The sequence below is a fragment of the Pleurodeles waltl genome, chromosome 11, assembly GCF_031143425.1.
Source record: "Pleurodeles waltl isolate 20211129_DDA chromosome 11, aPleWal1.hap1.20221129, whole genome shotgun sequence".
Taxonomy (NCBI): Eukaryota; Metazoa; Chordata; class Amphibia; order Caudata; family Salamandridae; genus Pleurodeles; species Pleurodeles waltl.
The window spans coordinates 173,441,974-173,464,896 of NC_090450.1; the positions used below are offsets into that span (position 1 = coordinate 173,441,974).

A 22,923-nucleotide genomic window follows, 5' to 3' on the forward strand; every position below is an offset into this window, starting at 1 on the left:
ATTGCTATGACACAGCAAGCGAGCATTCAAGCGAAAGGCAATTTGGCACGGAGTAACACATGTTTTTATTGCCAAACTCAAAAGTATTTACTATATCAACCTAGGATGGGAGAAAGCCTTGAGTGGACCGGCCAGGCTCGAACCTGTGGCCATTAAACACGTCTCTACAGAATTTTTTTGTATTCTGTCCAAGGGTGAAGGGAAGCAGGGAGAGCTTGCTGGAAAACTTGGCACCAACTCGCTGCTTGTTCACTGCATCTGAGCTTCACAATATGACGAGCCTGCAAACAGAGCACTCAAGCATCCTAGAACTATGCATGAATTGCTCGGCCAATCTCTGTTTTCATTTTTGCATTCTGGGACTTGCAGTTCTGACTGTATACTACAGATCCCATAATGCAAAGCAAACCGCAAAATAGGTGATTGATTAATGCAAAGACAAGGAAGCTTTGAGAAAACTACAAAAAAACAAAAGCACACTAGACCTGGATCAGAGAATATTCAAATGTCAGAGCAGGAAATTGTTATGTTATGGCTCATTTCTTTAAGGTATTTTCATGCCTCATACTGTGCAAGTTCCACAGCACAAATTAAAGACAACTTGAGTCCACTTTTAATTACATTAAGCATTGTTAATGCAGCTTCAGAGGTCTCCTTCCTGCCTCAGGTTCAGAAACCACAAGCGATGGGTGAGACACCATCACTATTCTCACAAGTAGAGGTCAACTAGATCTTTGGATTTGGCGAAGAGTGTAGTAGTCAGATTCAATCACAAATCAATGGCATTATACGATAAACAACTATAAACACCATGAACAACTTAACACTAAATTAAACTCAAAATTGAATAAAGTTTCAAAGCTTCAATACAATCTCAAAATCAATGTCACATATATGGCGTGCAAAACTAAGTTATAAACATGCAAGAAAACCATAAGCTGACTGAAGCCTCTAAAGAGATTTAACCTACTAAACAGTAACACTATTAAACACTCCAAAAGAATAACATAAATCACCAAAACCACAATATGCACATTAGTATCAGATTCCAAAGCAGATGATGGTGACATCAGTGAATTATCAAAATACAATCAATAACATTCGGATTTCAGGGCTGAGTCATTCAAGTCACTAACGAGAATTAAGACTTTCATGTGTGGGAACAGGCTAACACATGCAGGCAAAAATAAAAGGGAAAGACAAAAATAATTTGGAAAAATAATCTAACCAGGGGAACTCACTATAATATATGCTAGTGTAAATTACTAAGCTGAAAAGGAATAAAGAAACCGAATTTATTTATACCTCTCCTCATGGGACTACAAACAGCAATACTTCATGAGCTAGGGCAGTCACTTTCTCCCACGTCAGTTGACAGCAGCATCAGGACAGTGCAGAACATGGGCTGCACCTAGGACAAGTTAGCAGTTCAGAATTAGTTGGGCATATTAGTACTGAACAGAATAAACTAATGGGGCAATTAAGACTAAAATAAAGCTCATCATAAGATTTGGAGAAAACAGAAGGTGACAGCAACAAAATGAAGACAGGAGTAGGCGGACTCTGATAGAGTTCTGGGAAATTTCAAAGTCTCTCACTAATTAAAAAAATTTATGATCCAATGATTGGTCCTGTAGGTGGTCTCATCTTACACGTAAGAACCAACATCCAATTGTTGTCGACGCCACCATCAAGTCTGCAACTATTCCGGATTTTCTCAGCAAAAGTGCATTGTCATTTCAATGATTTCATACAGCTCCGACAAAATATTACATTTTCTAGTTGAATCCATTCTCATGGCCCACAAAATTAACTAAACACATTTCACATGGGAATCATATGTTTTCTGTCTTGTTTGGCAGTTAGAACTAATACTGTTACATAATTAACATTGAAACACGTTCTTCACCTTCAGTACAATAGAACATTCAATATCATGTCAGCAACCTAGGAAAAAGAATTCAGGTCAGAGGGAATGGAATCAACAAATAATTTTTCTCTATTGCTGCAAAATGAATCTTTCAGGCCTACTCAAGCTAAGAAAGCCTTAATACACATTAATACAATACATACATTAATAAAACCTACTGTGCACCTTACAATTCAAATCAAATATGCAAAGCAAATTATTTAATTGCAAACATTATTTACAACATGTTAGAACTATTTTAAATGTGCATTTATTTTTCTGCACATATGTAACACACGTTAATAAAATCCATTTAAATCAATATAAGTACAATTAACTCAAATTCATTTAATACTTTATTTTAATATTCATCTTAACCCCTTAACTGCCAGGCCTTTTCCCCCTCAGATGCATAGCCTTTTTTTGGCTGTTTGGGGCAGTTCACGCTTAGGCCCTCATAACTTTTTGTCCACATAAGCTACCCACAGCAAATGTGCATCCTTTTTTCCAATATCCTAGGGATTCTAGAGGTACCCAGACTTTGTGGGCTCCCTTGAAAGAGACCGAGAAATTAGCCAAAATACAGCAAAAATGGCGTTTGTTTCGAGAAAAATGGGAAAAAAGGGGTGCAGAAGAAAGCTTAGATTTTTTTCCCTGAAAATGGCATCAACAAAGGGTTTGTGGTGCTAAAATCACCATCTTCCCAGCTTTCAGGAACAGGCAGACTTGAATCAGAAAACCCAATTTTTCAACACAATTTTGGCATTTTGCTGGGACATACCCCATTTGTACTATTTTTTGTGCTTTCAGCCTCCTTCCAGTTAGTGACAGAAATGGGTGTGAAACCAATGCTGGATCCCAGAAAGCTAGACATTTTTGAAAAGTAGAAAAATGTATAAATTCATAAAGGGGTAATTTGTGTAAATCCTTCAAGGGTTTCCTCAAGAACCTTAGGTACCCAGAGCCAATAAATGAGCTGCACCTTGCAATGGGTTTTCATTCAATACCGGATATACAACAATTCATTTTCTGAAATATAAAGAGTTAAAAATAGGTATCAAGAAAACCTTTATATTTCCAAAATCGGCACAAGATAAGGTGTTGAGAAGCAGTGATTATTTTCACATCTCCAGGGTGCCCATACTAGCATGTGAATTACAAGGCATTTCTCAATTAGACGTCTTTTTTACACACCGTCTTACATTTGGAAGGAAAAAATGTAGAGAAAGACAAGGGGCAATAACACTTGTTTTGCTATTCTGTGTTTCCCCAAGTCTCCCGATACAAATGGTACCTCACAAATGGTACCTCACTTGCGTGGGTTGGCCTAATGCTCGCGACAGGAAACGCAAAATGGACAAATCACATTTTTACATTGAAATGTGATGTGTTTTTTGCAAAGTGTCTACCTGTAGATTTTGGCCTCTAGCTCAGCTGGCACCTGGGGAAACCTACCAAACCTGTGCACTTTTTAAAACTAGACACCTAGGGGAATCCAAGATGGGGTGACTTGTGGGTCTCTCACCAGGTTCTGTTACCCAGAATCCTTTGCAAACCTCAAAATTTGGCCAGCTTTTTGTGATCCAGGGCTTGCCAGACAGCGGGCTGATTTCTCCCAGATGAGTATTCTTGTGTACACGGTGCGGCCTAATATAATGGTGGCTGGGCACTTGTCTGTGGTGCTGTGAGGCTTGGTTCTATATGCTCTAAGCGCCTCATTCCGGGCTGCCAGGACATCCCATCTTGCCAGTTCGACTTGCTGTATGATTTTCTTTAATGTGGCCATAAACCGCTCCACCATCCCGTTGGCCTGAGGCCACAGAGGAATATTTCGATGTTGGAAGTTGAGGTGACTGGCAAAGTCAGTGAATTCTTGACCATTAAAGGGAGGACCATTGTCTGTTTTGACCACTTTCAGGATTCCCCATGCTGCAAAGACTTCATCCAACATGGGTACGTGGTGGCTGCATTGGTGGATGGTACTTGTGCAATTAGAAATCGGGAATGTTCATCCATTATGACGAGGATGTATTTGCCTGACTGCAAAGGGCTAAAGAAGTCTACGCCACTTGTTGTCTGACACTTTCCGGCAGTTTGGACATTTGCGGAGGCGAGGGAGGTTCTTCTCGACTGATGAGTTTGCATTGAGGAAAGTCTTTGAACGTAGCTTTGATCATCACATCAAGAGATGGGAACCAGACACTGTCGCATAGGGCTCTTTTAGTGGCCACAATGTCCTGGTGCCCTTCATGAGCTAAATTGACCACCCTTTGACGCAGGTCTTTCAGAATGACAATCCTTTTGTCTCTCAGCAGTAGACCATGTTTGGCAATTGACAGTTCATGCTTTATGTGTCGAAAGGAGGTTAGTTATTTGGTATCAATGAATTGGTTGCTTTTGGTCTCTTCCACGTGTCCCCACAAGTTCATTTGAATGCAACGTGTTACACCTTTCAAGGTGGTGTCAGCTACGGTGGCCTTGATGATGGCTTCAAGGGGGACAGCAGGTAGTCTTGCTTGAGCAATGACAAAATGAATATACTCCTCCGTTGTTGATGGTTTCATTGTAGAAGATGTTCTGGGGTGCCTTCACATGTAAGCAGTTGGTTTTCCTGCTTTTCCGGGTTTGTGTATGATGGTGTATGTGTGCTCTTGAAGATGAATTCCCCATTGCTTAATCCTGGGTGGCATCTTTGCTGGGAGTTTCCAAATATAGGGCCAGATGTACGAAAAAAGCAATTTGCGACTTGCAAATTGCGAGTCCCTGCGACTCGCAATTTGCAACTCGCAAATTGCTATGCAGTACGGTGTCTCAGACACCGACTGCAACTCGCAATGGGGTCGCAATGACCCACCTCATGAATATTCATGAGGTGGGTCGCAAATTGCGGCCCCATTGCGAGTATAGGCACTCGCTAACATGGAGGCCTGCTGGCGTCAGCAGGCCTCCATGTTAGCGACCTGCTTGTCAATAAAGCAGGTTTTTTTTTTTTAAAGTGTAGCCCGTTTTCCCTAAGGGAAAACGAGCTGCACTTTAAAAAAATCCGAAACCTTTAGTTTCGGTTTTTCAGGGCAGGGAGTGGTCCCTTGGACCACTCCCTGCCCTGAAAAATTAATATCTGGTCCAGTCACAAAGGGGAAGGGGTCCCATGGGGACCCCTTCCCGTTTGCGACTGGGTTACCATCCACTTCAAGTGGATGGTAACTGCGAGTCCATTTGCGGCCGCATTCGCGGCCGCAAATGGAATTGCATACCAGTGCGAGTCGCTAATAGGAAGGGAACACCCCTTCCTATTAGCGAGTCTGAAATGCATTTTGCGAGTCGGATCCGACTCGCAAAATGCATTTCTGCATAGCAAACCCACGTTTGCGAGTCGCAAACGGCGATTTTCGCCGTTTGCGAGTCGCAAACGGGTTGCTACATCTGGCCCATAGTTATTAGCACCTGATGGTCCGTGATGAGTGTGAATTGTTTGATGTGAAAATGCTCACAGGCACAGACTACCACCAGACTTTCCTTTTCCGGCTGCGAGTATGCCTATTCGGTGTCACTCAGACTGGGATTGGCGTAAACCACTATATATCTTTGATCACCTTCTTTGTCACATTAGCCTAGTATGGCTCCAGGCCCCACAAGACTAGTGTCCACAGTGATTTCTGTCTTCTTGCGAGGATTGAAGAATGCCAGATTGCTGGCTGACTCAACTATGTTCATGATTATTTTGAACGCTTGATCACATCTCACTGACCATCTGGATGGCTAGCCTTTTTTGGTCAGTTACCTGAGGGGATAGCTGATGGTGGCATAGTCCTTGATGTAATGGGTACAGTAGCTGGCCATTCCTAGAAACAAATGAACGTTACCAGCATCTCAGGGTAGGGGGTGTCAGGCAAGGCTGTGACCTTTTCAGGGTCTGGTCTCATCCTGTCCCCTGTTAGTGATGTGTCCAAAGAAGTTAAATGTGGACCTGTGTAGTTTGCACTTGTTTATGTTAAGGGTCAGGTTTGCTTCCAGAAGTTCATGGCATACCTGATCCAGGGCGTTGTCATGTTCCTTGACAGTGGTGCCAAATACAAGAATGTCATCGCTGTAGTTGATGTTGTTGGGAATATGCTGAATTACTCTTCTGATCACTTCTTGAAACATCTCAGCTGCAGGTGAAACCCCAAAACTGAGCTGTTTGTAGCTAAATAGACCTTGATGTGTAAGAACGTGGTTATGTAGCGTGAACTCTTGCAGAGTTCGAGCTGGGGGTAGCCCTTGTTTAGATCCAGCTTGGAAATGATTTTCACCAGTGTGATCATGTCACTGATGTGGGGTCCTGGATGCCTTTCCCTTCAACGGCAGTGTTTGGGAGTCTCATGTCTATGCATAGACGCACTGTGCCGTTGGATTCTCGTTTGGGCACCACTACCACTGGGTAAACCCGCGGGGTGGGTCCAGAGGTTTTCTCTGTGATGTGTGCCTGGAGAAGATTTGTTGTTCAGCCTCGACTGCCTGTTGGATATGAAAAGGTACCTTCCTATGATGCTGGGGAAATGGTGTCACTTGTTCATTTATGTGCAGACAGACATGAAGGTAAGCCAGTTTTTCAAGTCCTGTGAACAATTTCGGAAACTTGTGTACAATGTCTGATTTGTCCTCCACTCAACTATAGTATTTCCACTAATCTTAATCATTTGGCCGTGGGAAGGCTAAGGAGACAGTCCACTTCTGGCCCATCAATCACGTGGATATGTGCTTGTACGGTTCTATCTTTTTGGGTAGAAGGTGTTTGAAACTGTCCTAGACATGGGATGGAAGTGGTTCTTTAGACATCCACGTGCAAACTCGCATGCCAGCTTTGTGCAGTTTGGGTTTTCCGGTTCATTCTGTTATTTTCTGCAACACTGACGGGGTCGGCAACCATGCAGATGTATTCCTGGTGGAGTGTTCCCATTGATTCAACCCTTGTCGCCAGTTGTAATATTGGGATGACGCAAATGAAGAGGCGCATATGGTTGTGGCTGGTAAGCTGCTTTATTGCATTCAATCCTGGAGCTCCTACATTCCCCACATCTTCTGTTTCCTACTCTTCCCTATATATCTTACTCCTCCCTTTCCGGTTCCTAGCCCTCTCCCCTAACCGGACATCTTTTTATCTGCAAGGTCCTAGTGCCCTCCTGTTATTATGCTATCACATTACAACCTGGGACTGAATGGCCACATTCAACTCTCCGAAATATTGGAAATTGGTTACAATCAACAATATTCATAGTCATTGATTAACATGTATTGGACTCTCTCATCCATATTACTTGGGTCAAGAGGGAGATACTGGCATTTAATATTTAACATGCATGGGTCTCTTCTATCCAGAGGATGTGGGGTAAATTTTGTGATTTCATATTCAATATTTTACATTTATTGTTCTCTCACAGCTAGTGTATTCAATACTCCCATCAGGATAATCTAGTTAAAAGAGGGCAAATGTTGTATTCAACAGTCAGCAAGTACTTTAATTTCTCAGAAAGAGAATGTTGGATAAACTGACCTACATTTCTGTTCAATATCAACATGTACTTGACTCGCCCTTTAAGATAATGCAAATGAATGAAGGTGAATGTGGGGTAAAGTAGGTAATGTTCATATTCAATATTTAACATATATATTAAGCTCCCCCCTTTAGGCTTAGTTAAAGTGAATGGTTTTATAATACATATTTAAGACGTGTTTTACAGTCCCAGAGAATTTGTGTTAAAGGGGGTGATTTTCCTATTCTATATATATAACACATAGTGAACTCTCCCTTTCAGAGAATGTGGATAATAGTAGTCAATATTCCTATTTAACATACATTGGACTCTCCGATCCAGAAAATATGGGTTAGTGTGAAGAGTTTCTTAAACAATAACCAATATTTATTAAACTATCCCATCCACAGAATATAGTTTACAGTAGGCAACAATACTTTTCAATATATAACATGCATTGAACTCTCCTATATAGGTGGTATGGTTTAACTTGGGTGCCATTCCTAATTTTATTTACAATTTGTCAAATTCCCCATGCAGCGATCATGGATTAAACCGAGTGGTATTCCTATTTGATAGTTAACGTGTATTGAACTCTTCCTTCCAGAAGTTAGATATTAATCTGAGCAATTTTCATATGTGACATTTGTCAAATATTGTGTAAATGCCCTGATATGTGCCCTTTGTGGCCAATTCCAACCTGAAGAGAACCAAAGTTTTATTTCAATCCCTCCAGATGTTTCAAAAAAAGGTATTTGGCATACAATTGTAATTTTAACATGCTTTAAAACACATTAGGTAGAAAAGTAGTGTACAATTAGCCAGACTTGCAATTTCAGGGGAAAATACTTGGGACATAATCCTGTCATTGTTTTCAGAGAGAATTGGGCAAAAGGGACCACATGACTTGGGCAGAACACTCACACACCGCAGTGTAATTCTGCTGGAAGTCCTGGGCCATCTGCATTCCTGTGATGCTCAGTGTCTGCAGACTGACATCTGACTCTTGTCCCTGAGCTCTGACCTTGATCATGAGTTTAATCCCTGTCAAAGATGCCTACTTAGTGCAACCAAGACAATTTCCATGCGCCGCAGTGACTGGTCTGTGGGTGCAATTATGCATTTACTCCCCATTTGAGCTAATTATGAAAAGCTCCCTTAGGTACATATGAAGCAGCGTGTTAAAAATGGCTTTGATCTGTGGGAAGAAATGGAAAGTAATAATTCTCCAGTGGAACACAAAGAAACACAAACACCAGTTATCTGTCTCTGGCTCTTAACTCATGTTTAAACGTTTCCAATTTTATTAGATCAAGGAACTGAGATAGAAGAGAGAGAAGCGTTGTACTCCAAGGTTCCGCATTTAAAAAATGTAGTCACATGACAACATCTGCGCTCACCCAGATCTTCCTACAGAAAAAAAATTTGTGGTAGAGGAACAGAGTGTGACCGCGTCTTGCAGCTGTGCACTGTAAGAAAGTGGATGTTCATGTTGAGGATGTCAGAGTGATTGTCGATATGACGTGGCATTTTCTGCGTACTACCATCCGAGGTGCTGTTTTTCATGTTTTAGATCTGTTATAGATTTTCATCTAAGGGAACACAAAACTTGAAATGCAGTTTGCACAACACTGCCTTTGTGACGTACCACTTGTAGTTGCCATTGGTTGTGGTAAACATATAAGATCTAGAAGTTGAGCACTGTTAAAACACACATTTAGTAATCTCGGAGGGAGATTTTTTTTCTGAACTATAACCTTTTTTTATTTACAATATGTAGCATTTCCCACCGTCTACTAGAATAGGGACACTTGATATTTATATACCTGAGCGAGTGTGGGAAAGCATGTACCCCGTGGCCATTTGGTAAACAATGCCCTGGAAGTGTGTGCAACCCTAAAAGTCACCATACAATCTGACTGACCACATTTCCTGCCTGGATTGGGAACATTAGTAACATAATATGCACTTATTTTCACTACAGTTATTTAACAAAAAAATACAGCTCCCTGCCTGATGCTTAAAGTACTTACTCTAAGAGATTGCTGCTGTTGTTAATCGCTGGCGAAGTAGCTTAGTGTGTTAATGTGCCTACTTCAGAGATATGTATCAAACTGCACATAGGAGGTCTCTGATTCTCAAGTTCAGACGTTCATCCTCATGAAGTCGGCAACATAAGCACTGTTAATTAATATTAAATATTTGTTGATCAGCAAAGAAGAAGGCAACAGATGAACACGTAATTTACAATTACACAAACATGCGTTTGAGGGTCGTGAATAATGCTTATTCAGTGGGGCAGTGAAAAAACATAGGGCAATCCATGGCTTGAAGTTACAGCAGATGGACCCACGCTCCTTTGCCTTTCCTTGACCTAGGTAAAATTATCCAGTGCAGGCTGCATAGATGGCTGAGGACCCCAGACTCTCCCCCCAGGTCCCTGGGTAAAACGCTGTCACCCCCACTGCATGAGCTCTCCTGCTCTGATGAGAAGGAGGAATGCGCAGACAAAGTGTGGAATGCAGGAGCTGTCACTGCTCCGGCCAACAGACCGGATTTACTCTAAACAGCCCTGGGACATGAAGGGGGTCTGGGCGGGAGCACCACAAGCTTTACATGCACACCTACTGCCCAGGTCACCTTTGGATGGTGGGAAGCAGGACAGGCAATTGAGGGGCTCAAACCAAAGGGGTGGGATAAAGGAGGTAAGAGGAAACCTCCAATGCTGTTAGAGCAAGAATAAGGGGATATGGGCAAGCAGCCACGGGGGCACAGGAGTTAGCAAGCGATAAACAAGAATATGGCATACAGACAGCAATTTAAACAATATGGATGAAGCAGTAGGGTGCGCATATTGTGTCTAAGCTCTGCATTGTATCATGCACATTGCCTCACACAAGCAGCTGCATTTGTGAAGACATAAGAACAAAATTTACAGCCCTGCTTGCAGCGGGTAAAGTGCTCCAAATTAAAGCCAGTGAAACCACAACCTATCCTGCGCATTTATTTTCAACAAAGAAAAAGTAGTTCTTGAAACATACTAAAATGGTGACCAGTGTATTGATATAGTGCTTGGTCCCTGCTCTCGCGTAGGGGTAAACTCGAGAAGAGGCATGATCCATGCATGCCATGGACAAATGGGGAGAAAGAATTGAAGAGTGACGATGGATCCAGCGAATGGGAAGCCTATGGGCGGGCTAAAAGCCCACAAAGTATAAACAACATGTCTCGAAGAAACAGCGCAAGTGCTGTTTAGCCGAGACCTAAATATCTGTTGTGGTAGGTAAAGCATATGAATAGATATGAGTGAGCGATTTCATCTTAGAAGACTGTATTATCTGAACTAAAACAAATACTTGCTTTATTGGCTTTTCATCTGAAATGTAAATGGCGTCTTTTAACTGGTGGTTGTGACTCATTTGCACAAATTTCGTTATAGTGAGAAGCATTGACAGCACGCTAAATATGATCCTACTGAGCACAAAAGTGTTAATTTTGATGCCAAGATTGTGTATTGTTTGCAGCACACTTGTTCCATAAGCAGGAGTGCCCCATATTTCCCCCTACTCTCTCCCTTCCTATGCAGTGTTGAATCTGTTTCAACGCTGAAATTAGAGATTAGTGATTGCGCTCATGCCTGAACAGTATCCATTCAAAACAGAACACCACTTCAGTTCCTAAAAAAATAATTGAAGTGTGCAGACTTTTCTAATTTCAGTTTCCCACTTTGAGTATTTTTTTCATGTACATTAACGGTTCAGGGCCACAAAGAACATTGTGTCTGTGAAGGGAGACATCCTGCAGGCAACACTCTGTTTTACTGTTTTGGGACTTGAAGTTAGATTGGTTCCTTCAAGCACATTGATTGGCACATAAGTCAAAATGTTCAAGGACAGTTAGGGGTCGATTCACAAAACCATTAATAATTGAAATAAGTAGTACAAGAAGAGTATTCTTTTATGCACCTTTAAATGCTTTTATGAGTTATCCACTTTGTCTTTAAGCTAGACTGGAAGCAAAATGTCTTTAAAAATAAAAAAAATCCCTTCACTAAATATATTTTTTAATTTTCAGGAAGAAGATAAACCAGTCCTGTACGTATTCAATTCAGCCACTGGACTTACTTTGCCTATTATGGGTAGTATTTATCTGCTTACTACAACCGTTTCAGACTTGAAGACCCTGGTGACCCGAAAGTGTGGCTTTCCTGTCAGTGTTTACTGCCTGCGGACTCCCCAGGGCAAGGAGATGTATGACTGCAACACGCTCAATGATTACAAACTTGACATAGGTATGCAATGGCAGACACTGTTAACTTTACTACATAGCTGATGCTAAAAAATAAACAAAATAATAGAAAACACAATATGGTACATTGATGGTACTAGAATGATGGGTCATCCATCTGACAACTACAGAGATGGTCAATACATTGTGTAAGGTAAGCACTATAAGATAAGATAATTAATTTAATTGTATTCAATAAATTCGAGAAATATTTAGGGTTGGTCCTTTAAATTAACTTAATGAATGGTTAGACATTCTTTAATTCATTTAGGTAAATGTAATTAAACTACAGGGAGTTAAGTTTGGTATAAGAATTAGCCTACGGATAATATTGTCTTTTCAGTCCCAAGAAACAGATTTGGAACACAATGTACCCCATCAACTCTGTCAAATGCTACAATACAGCTTTTTAAAAATATCTCTATATTCAGTTTTTGCATAGAAAAAACAAACAAAATAACATATCCCACCAACTTTCGAAGGCAGGGGAATGATCATACACCAGTCATTGTATTAAGCTTCCCAAAGGTTGGACTGGAGCAGGTGATACTGCAACATCCATATCATTTCACATCAACTCAAAAGCCCAACATTTCATCACATGACTCAAGCGAGACCTGCACCTCACCAGCAGCACACCTCCCCTGTCTCCTTACACTCCCTCTTCCCTCACCTCTATCCAAGGACCCCAGACCCTCTCAAATTTGCGTGGGCATACTCAAGCTTGGTACATCAATTTTTTCAGCCCCCCCCATACACCAATCCATGCCGGCTTCCCTCTCCTGCATGGCAGACAAAGCCTGCATCCCCAGTACTTCAGAAAATCCCTACATGTCACCATCAGGGCCTTGTATCTAAAATGTAGGGCATATTGGTCCTGGGATTGTTCATCCCAGATGCCCAATGCGATTAGTTGAGGTGTAAGTCACACCCTGTGGCCCAGGACCTCCGAAATTCTGTTACCCACCTGCTTACAGTAGGCCCCAGTCCTCAGGCGTACCCACAGTGTATTTATCAGGGTGCCCTCCATCTGACAGCCCCTCAAGCAGTACTGGTCAGTCAATCTTCCCGTATGGAACAGACGGGTCCTTGTATAGTATGCCCTGTGAAGGATTTTCAACTGGACCCAGCAGAATCTGACCCTAACGGTATCATTGCCAGGGTTCCCACCCGCCTTCATCCTTAAGTCTCCCAGACCTCTCTCCCATTTCTCTCTAAGAGGTTCATGGGACAGAAGATTATTGTTCGATAACGTGGAGTGGAGGTGGGACGCTGCATGATCTATCAGGGGGGGGGTTCCCAATACCATGTATTCCATTGGAAATTCCTCCTATATCTTCCCCCGGACAGCCTTGGATTTGCCCAACATATATTGCATCTGCTGGTATCTCAAAATCTGATTCCTCAAAAGCTCATAACCTACCTGCAAGTTGGCAAACGAGGTCATGGTACCTTCCTTCAACACATCACCCAACATTGAGATCCTCAAGATATCCCACTTCTTGTGTCCCTCTTAAGAGGTCTGAGTCACAGAGTGAGTGACATCCTAATGTACGCATCATTCTCTGCCATATATTGACCACCATTCCCGTGGGAAAGTGGGGGGCTGCCTATCCCTAAATAGAGTCGGCAGAGTATCATTCCGGGGCCATAGCAGTGTGATCCACTTTCAAGGACGGTTCCTGCTGGGACAGAAATAATCAGTGGTTCACAGTCAACAACTGTGAGGCATAATAATAGAGCCAGGGATTCTGGAGGGCCCTCCATCAGGCGTCTAGCCAGTAGAAAGAGGCAATTCTTGAGATCCCACTGTCCCACAGCAGTACCCTCGTGACTCCACCCTCCATAATAAAAATAAGAAAAAATAGTATGGAACTGGGAAGGAGGTGTTTTGCTAAATATTCAAAAACTTAGGTAAGTAGATCATTTTGTAGAGGACTGACGGCCCAGGAGAGATAACAGGAGTTTCCTCCACATCTCCACATCACAATGGTAGGCCTCCAGGACTTTTGTAAGGTTTTCCTGGAGAAACAGATCCTGTTCCGGGGTCACAAAGATACCCAAATAGTGGAACCCTTCGATCACCCACCAAAAAGGGCAGTCCAAAGCCCAGTCTGGATCCACCACTCTGACTGGGAAGGCCATTGACTTGTGCCAATTGAAGCAGAACCCCATGTAAGTCCTGATAATCTTCTGGATATGCAAGAATCGTGGCACAGAATTCGTGGTGTCCGCAAGATACTGGAAGATATCAGCATATGATGAGACAACATCCTCCCATCCCGGGTCCCATTGGAGACCCCAAATTTGTGCGTCCACTCGGATCCATGACGCAAGCGGTTCAAGTGCCACCGTGAATAAGAAAAGATCGGTCAGCCCTGCCTTCTGCCCCTGGATAACCCAAAGCTATCTGAGAAGACCTCGCTAACCCGATCTCTTGCCACAGGGTCTTTATATAACAGGCCAACCCAGGATATAAATTATGGCCCAAAGCCCATCTTGCTTGATCGTGGCTTCTCTAAGGTCATGTGACAGAGTACCCATCTCCCTGGCCATGATGAACATAGATAGCATCAGCTTCACTATTTCAGATGTGAGAAATTTAAATAATTCTACTGGAAAGCTGTAGTGGCCAGAGGTCTTGCTGCTGTTCAATGGGGAGATAGCTTCATCCACCTCACCCTTGGTGATCCCCCAATCCAGCAACTCCACCTTATCGGATCAAGGAAGGGGGACAAAAAGTCCCTAATAAAATTCACAAGATCTGCCTGACTGGATGTAGTTCAGGCCTGATATGGCTGCTCCTAATATGTTGCAAAACGCCCAAGGGATGTCCTGAAGGGTTTCTCTCAACCCTGGCTCCTCCGTTCTGACCCCTCAAACCCACCTCTGTCCTCCTTCCTTCTTGGCCAGCCACGCAAGGAGTTTTTCAGCCTTATTGCCCACCTCATACAATCTGGCTTAGTGGCTCAGAATTGGGCTCTCACCTCCTGACATACTAGGGCCCTATAGTTCTGCCTCACCTCCTCTACCCTATGGGCTAGATCTCTAGACAGGACAGCCACATATTCAGCTTCCCGCTGAAGCAATGTCTCCTCAGGTTTCCTAAACTCCTCCTCTATATCCCTTTTGCTGCCTGCCACTGGTGCAATTAATTGGCCTCTCAGGACAGCCTTGTAAGCCTCCCACAGGTTAACTGCTGACTGGACGGAGCCCTCATTCTCTGCAAGATACCATTCGGTGGCCATAGTCATAAGCTGTTTGATGTCCCTGTCCCTGAGTTCCCAGGCGTCAAGTCTCCATGTCACTGTCTGACCCAGCACACCCATGTGGAACATTGTGCGTAGGAGGGGATGGTCAGATATGTTGTGGGGTGGAAAATCTGCCCATTTGGTGTTTAGGCACCAAAAGTTAGTCCAGTCAGCACATAACACCCAGAGAGGTGGCTGCATACAAGTACTGGCGTTTTCCATGGTACGCCGCCCGCCACAGGTGGACCAGTCCCATGGCCTCTATAAAGGTGGCCAGTCGCGCATCAGGTTTCTTCCAGTTGCCCATCCTCACCACTCTATTGAGTTCCCCCTGTAGAGTCAAGTTAAGGTTGCCACTAATAATCATCTGTGCATTCAGAGCACCAACCAGCCAGGAACCCAAGTGCTCCAGGCCCAAGAACTGTAATCCCAGAGGAAAGGACCATGACCCCAGCATTATTTTCTCCCCATAGCACCAACCATGAATTGAGGCCTGGCACCTGTTCTTATCAACCCAAGTATTGACCACCTCCAGTGGCAGGGATCGACGAACCATGACTCCCACCCTTCTGTGAATCCTGCATGTGCCAGCAATACGTATCTGCCTCTACCCAGAAATGTACAGGTATTCCCCTGCAAATGGGTCTCCTGCAAAATGACTATATCGGGGTCATGTCGAAGCAGGTATCTCCTCACTACCCCACTCTTAAGCTTATTCCCCAGGCCATTGACCTTCTGGGAGAGAATCTTCAGGGTCAAACCCAGCCTAAGCTATTTATGGTCCAACTCCCTAAGCTATTGACTGCCTGCGATGATCTCCAGCCCCACACTTTCAGTACCCAAAGTGCCCTGCACGTTCCCTCGGTCAACCATGCAACTCTCTCCCAAAACTTCCCCCTCCCACCCCACGCTGCAGGCTGAAAACTCCCCAACTCCCCAATGTCAGAGATGCCTGTCGGCCCAGCATTGCAACTAAAACTTGAAACAAGACTGGTCTCTGGACAAGAGCCATAATTGGAGGCACAGCCCCCTGGTCCATCAAGTAGCACTCTCGGCCTTGTGGGGAAGCATAAACTGCCCAGTCTGTTCCTGGAGCCTCTCAAGCCCCTCTTCCATCACCCCAGCAAGTCAGCAGTCGTGAGCGTCACTAACGGTCTGTCTCCATTCTCTCCATTTTGTAGGGAGTCTTCAGACATTTCTCCCAGATCCTTGGAGGAGTTTACCAAGTAAGCCCATATGTTGCTTATGGGTATTGAGCAGGTTTGTTGCAGTTAAACACTATCCTTTACTTTTCCATCGCCATCTGATCTTTCATCAGTGCTGCCTTTGAACATGGCAGGGTTTGTGTCCGGGCCTAGGTGCATACTATTCCCCCATCCCAAAGCCTCCTGAACATTCGGCTGACTCTAGTCCTTGCCCTCCAGCCAAGTCCAACCCTCTGTTGCTGAAGTGGCCTTTGCCGCGGAGCTTCAACAGCTCGTGTCTGGTGCCATCTTCAGCAAGCCACAACCCCTCTGCTGCGGTATGGTTGATATTACAGACAGAAAGACTGTTATTTGTATTGTTTAAAGATTTCAGTCCCAGTAGTGTCTTGGTCATTGTATTGCCCATTGTGCAATAATTTTTTTGCAACACACTCTGGAGTACTCCATTAACTTTCTTTCTTTAACTGGTGCTTCTCATTTTTGTGAAAGCACCTTTGATAAAAAGAAACTATCAATCTCTGTCTATCCATTCCATTAGGCAAAGTTTTTTAGAAAGCTGGTTCCTTCATGTTCGTGAATCAGCTGTAAGCCTGCCCCCTTTCAAGAAGGTGTGATGACACTTGAACTAAGGATGTTACTATTGAGTCCATAGTGTCAAACAGTTTCCGTACTCCACATAATCTCATTTAACAATATCAGATAGAATTCCATTGAGCCTCAGAGCACAGGATGGTTGGCAAGCTTCACTTATTTTTGTCATCTCTGATTCTTAGAAAAATGATGTCCAGTGGGTTCCAACAGTCCTGATATATAGTTCCCCAGCGTTAGACCTGTCAGCCTCAGGGAGGCCTTCTCACAAACTGTTTTGCCTACTTACCTCCAATTTATGCTGAAATTCATTTTTGTTGGTCTTAGGACTCTTTGCATGGCATCATTGCTAACCAGTGTGAAAGTGCTTGTGCTCACTCCCCTAAATATGGTTTGATTGGCAAATACCTCACTGGCATATTTAATTTACTTATAAGTCCATTGTAGAGTGGTATACCATATACCCAGAGCCTGAAAATTAAATTCTACCAGTGGGCTGGCAGCACTTATTGTGCCACCTACTTAAGTAGTAATCTAAAACATGTCCCAGGCCTGCCATTATATCCTGAGTGCAGTTTGAAACGTCCATGTGGACTTGGCCTTTAAACCCCCTTGCCAAGACTTAACCTCCTCTTTTATTACCTATATGTCAACCCTAAGGTAGGCCCTAGGTAGTCTATAGGGCAGTGTGCTGTGTAACAAAAATTTTGGACATGTACTTTTAAGCTTTACATGTCCTGGTAGTGAAAAACTTGTAAATGTGTTTTTCCCTACGGTGAGGCTTACCCCTCCCCGTAGAATAAGATTGGGGATTTCTTATTACATTTAATAAGATGTACTTCCTAATTGGGAGCAAGTAGCTATGTCATGTTGCATACCTATGAAAATGTAATGATAAAATCCTTTTTAATGGTAAAGTTGGATTTCTAATTACAATTTTGAAAATGTAATTTTTAGAACGTTGGCATTTTCCTGCCCTTAGCCCTTTGAGCTTGACACCTGTCTTGGGTACCATGACTAGGTATTGCTGACAGTTAGACTCTGTAAATTTTTCCCAGACATTTACACAATAGAGGAATAAGGGAGAGGAGGTGGTGTAAGGGCCTGAGCTGTCGCCTTCAGAGCAGGGGGAACCAGGCTCAAGTCTCAGCACTGGCTCAACATCCTGTGATTCTGGGCAAATCACTTAATCTCCCGTCCCTACAATTTAGTGCATTGAGACCATCACGGGTGATTTGCCATGCTTTACAAATCCTGTATTATTATAAAGTGTGCTTCAATGGGCTTTGTCGTGGCAGGATGGGGGGCAGAGCTATACACAGCCACACTCACAAATGAATAATCTGTGCTCTGCCTTCACACAAAAGGATTAACAATTCTACTTTGTCACTGCAGCCAGCTGTGAGTCAGGGAAGTGGAGGCAGGAAATCCCATGCACTTCACAGACCTTTCCTGAAGCTTCTCCCGTCTTCTAGAAGAAGGGCACCTGAGTATAAATATAAGACCTTCAGACCCACTTTTCAGTACACTTATAGATTTGTAGCTACTCTGCCAGGAAGAAGCACTGCTTACTGCTCAAAAGAACTCCACTCTGCTCGAGTGCTGCTCTGAAAGACCTGCTGCCCTCCTGTGCAGACCAACTGCCTGCTGTCCTCTTGCCTGGATGAGAAGAGAACTGGGCCTGCAAATACACCCTTGAACCCAGAACACCAGAATAACTCCAAGGGCTATTATGCTGGCCTCCTGACCTGAGCTTCAGGGACATGAAACACACTTCAACATCCTGCACCAGCCCCTGGACCCAGCTGAAGCGAGTTCCTGACCCCTAAGTGGTTCCCCTCAGGTCCTGGACCCTTGGTGTGTGTCATAGAGCTGTAATCAAGCCTTGGGCTTTTCACGAATGGGCCTGTTCACACAGAAACTACTCCGTGCGCGCTGCAATTTAATGTGAAGCTCCGGCAGCCGCCTCTTTGCACTGCAGCATCGCCTGTTAGCAAAATACTGCCAATGAAAAACTCGACCAATGCCCAGCTGCAATGCTTGGCCTGCTCTTTGCGCTATGCGGGCAGACTCCAATACTTTATCTCTGATCCTCTGTGCCCCCTCCATTAGGAATGGGACTCTTGGCCCTGACTTGAGAAGGTAAAACTTCAGTGGGCCTAACCTAGTGACAGTAACTAACCTGCTCTCCATCACGGTTGGCCTGAACTTGTGAGTTTGACCCTGTAAAGTTGGTGCTTTCTGCTTTTTAGATTTATATTTACTAAAATCTTTACAAATTCATAACTCTGGTTCTGTTGATTGGATGTTTGTTGTTTTAGTGTCAGATAATTTATTAATATTGTTTCTATTTTTCTAAATTGGTTTGGGATTTGTCTTGTGCTATGTTTTCAATTAATTACTGTTTGTGTGCTGCATAAATAATTTACAAAAATGACTAAAGGTAATATTCAAGTCACAATAATTATCAACTTAACACAGGGTAATTTATACCATCATAACACAAAGAAGAGAATTATAACCCAAAGTTAAAATTAACAATAAATTAAATTTCTTAATTGCTTTATTTTTAAGCAGCATTTAAAGAAGTCTCCCAAGTACTGTGTACAAAGAACGTGCTCATAGGGGAGCAAATGGCCATAGAATTGTACTCCAAACATAGAAAACAGCAAAAACAAACAATTATTATTTCAATATTCGTAAATGAATCATAATTTGATAAAATACCATTGTTCAAAAGAATAGTACAATTCTTTTCTAGCAGATATATTGTCTCCGGTGTTTCAACCTTTACATGATTCAGCAGGCAACATCAAGACAGTACAATAAGGATTATAAAAAAAGGAAGGTGCTGCATAGTCAGGACTTGATTGTTGGAAAAAAGGAAAGCCCAGAAAGTGATAGGGGCGCAAGCATAGCCCAAGCACAATTGGTATATACTGAATAGTTCAAATCTTCTTCATTCCAGAGCACATCCGGGGGAATGAACAATCGTGTATGTTGTTCGTGCTCCCGGATGCAGCAGCTTCTTTGCTGGGGTTCATTCAATACAGCTAAATTCACTGTGCTCGGCCTATTTATGAGCCCCCTATTATATGTTGACTGGTTGGATTTGATCTAGTTAGTGTATACCGATTGCATATGTGTCATGTATAAATTGCAACTTGCAGGGAAACGTACACAAATTTATCACATAAATTTACTCAAGAAATGGTTAGGTTCCCCACCCACACAAGTATAAATGGCAAGAAAAGTGAATGCAGAGAAAAGCAGCATAAAAGAGGTTGTTACATGAGAACATTTAATTGAAGGCAAGTAGCAGAGTTACACAAATGTCTTCTTCTGTTTACCTGAGTCTTTTCTGATCTTCCTGGTATAACTGTTCTTAACACTCATCCCATTCATTCGAAGGTAGGAAAAGTTGTGAAACAACAACTGTATCACATACCTATTGCTAGACGGAAAGCTATACAAGCAAAAGTAGAACAGATATTAAAACTGGGAGTGATTGAACCCTTACATAGTGAATGGTGTTCCCCTATTGTCCTTGTTCCCAGGCCAGATGGTAAGATCAGCTTTTGTATAGATTTCTGTGCAGTGAATCGTCTGTCCAAATGTTATAATTATTGCTTATAAAGAATAGACAAATTGATTGAATGATTGGGAGAGACCAAGTATATTTACACCATAGATTTAACAAAGGGGTACAAGTGAATTCTGTTATGACCAAAGAATATGGAAAAGGCAGTCTTTTCAAGACCTTACGGGCTCTATCAATTTACCTTCTTTCCCTTCGAGCTACATGGGATTTCGGCCACCTTCCAAAGACTAATGGACCAAATCATAGTGGCACAACATAGCTTCTCCTCTGCATAATTGGATGATGTTGTTTTAGTGAACATTGGGAAGAACAATGTTCTCATTTAAATGCAGTCCTGTCAAACTTACAAGCCACTGGCCTAAACTTTAAAGCCAAGAAATCAAAAATAGCTTATAATAAGGTCACATATTTGGGTTATATATTAGTAGAAGTTATTGAATGCCAGGAGGAAAAAGTCAGGCCAATCATGGCCTTACCTTTCCCACAGAACAAAAGGGAAATGCAAGTGTTCTTAAGTCTTCTATGATACTATAGGAGATTTATTCCTCAATACTCTAAAATTTCTGCCACTTCTACCAATCTACTGAAAAGGATCATGATGAATCCGATCTTTTGCACATCCCTCACCAGAGACCCTCCAAGTATTCAATCACTTAAATAATTGCTACTAACCCCATATTGCAATCTTCAGACATCAATAAACCCTTCTAACTCCAAACTGATGCCTTTGTTGTTGGCATAGGGGTTGTCCTTTCCCAACTTAATGATGCTGGTGAAAAAATGTATTTGCTAGCCACAAGTTATTTCATAGAGAAATTCATTATCAAATAATTGAGAAGGGGTGCTTAGCGATTAAATGGGCTGTTGAGAAACTGCGATACAATTAAGAGGGTTGTCCTTTCATGCTTTATATTAAACATGCTCCTTTAACATGGTTGAGTAAGAATAAGGGCTCCAACTCCAGGGTATTACACTGATTTCTCTGAGTCCAGCTGTTCCGATTTGGACATAGATCAGGGTAATGTTGACATTTTGTCTAGGTTTCCTCTTTTTCCCAATTGGAAAAATCTGAGGGCGTGGATGTGTGAGAAGGAGGCAAACGAAACAGAAAGAGAAAAGAACTTACCTGTACTTCCATTCTGGAACGCCGACCCACTGCCACCTAGAAAAGATAATAACATAGTTAAAAGACAGGAAGGACAAACACAGCAGACAAAACAAAACATAGAAGTGGACTTTTTCACACCAGAAGGATACAACATATATAGACAGAGCAGCAGATAGCCAAGAAAAAAAGGAGGAGGTGAGGCCCAAGAAAAAGGAAGGCACGCAAAGCAAGGGGGATGCGGAAAAAAAGAGGACTATGCATGAGGAGGAGAAAGAGGGAAAGGAGACACCCGACTTACGCTAAGAGCAGAGACAGAAGCAGTACTGGGAAAACAGGAGGTGATTGCTCATACCGATGTGCCTCCTAGGGAAGAAATCGTCCGGACAGGCTCTTGGTCCAGCCACATTCCCTGGGGAGTTCTGCTTGCTCAGGCCAGTGCACCGGTACGTGGGTGGAGGGTGAGGAGTGTTGAAGGTAGCTCTATTATTGGGAGGGTCAGCAAAAGGAATTAAAGGAAGGGAGAAAAATATTTTAGGAAATCGTTTTTTGCTTTGGTAGTGGAATTGTGAATCAAAAAGGAATTAATTTGACAAAGGGAAAGAACTTGAATTATGCATTTTTTTGGTTGGCATTGCCTAGAGTGGTATTGAGAGGAGCCACAAAAGGATTAATTTACAGAACAGAGAAGAGTACAAAAAGGCATAAGCAGAAATATAAGAAGAATAGGAATGGAAAGAGAGAAGATAAAACACCTGTCAGCTCATGTACTCTTACTTGAAGTTACTGTTCTTCTTCTGAGGAACTCCAGAGGGGAAACAACTGCACCTGTGAAACAGAAGAGGGGAAGAAAGTGTTACACGGGGAGAAAGAAATGTGGAGACGTACCGTAGACAAAGAGAGCCCCAGATTACTCCCAATAAATTAAAGCGACAAGGAACTTGTTTTGGTTTTGAATATGAATCATAGAAAAAAGCAAAATAAAAGAACGTCTATATAATTTGAGTCTGGTATTTCACTGCGAAGGTAGAAAGCCCACTACACATACCTTACAAGAGAACACATTTTGCTAGTGCCATTTGCTTTAGCTGAACTAAATAGTTCAACCATACTTTTTTTCATTTGTCTGTGTTTACTTTTTGATATATATCTCCTTTACTGAGCTTGCAAGATCACTAATAACCCATTCTTGGTCTTGGTATCCACAGAAAACATTCCCATGTGCTGATTCCTAAACTATGGGAATATTTGTTTATTTCTCTTAAAGTGCATATTTCAATAATTTTTTGTTAGTCCATAGCACACTCAATCTACTGTTAATCGTTTTGGTGAGTCCCCGCCGTCCGAGCACATGGCACTTGAAATTCCTCTGGTGCAGGCACCAGAGGGATTTTTTTCAGTAAGAAACAGCCTCAGGAGACAGGGTTGTGCTTCCCTATCTCCTGAGGCTGTTTCTTTTGTTTC

At 42.6% G+C, this 22,923-nt stretch overlaps 1 protein-coding gene across 1 annotated transcript in view; it reads left to right on the forward strand.

Moving 5' to 3' along the window:
* The window catches only part of ANKUB1 (ankyrin repeat and ubiquitin domain containing 1), a 162,427-nt gene that overhangs the window by 54,807 nt on the left and 84,697 nt on the right, over positions 1-22,923 (forward strand). The window contains exon 3 of the mRNA XM_069213371.1: positions 11,497-11,713. Within this exon, the coding sequence (XP_069069472.1) occupies positions 11,497-11,713 (217 nt within the window). The remainder of the gene's footprint in view (positions 1-11,496; positions 11,714-22,923) is intronic.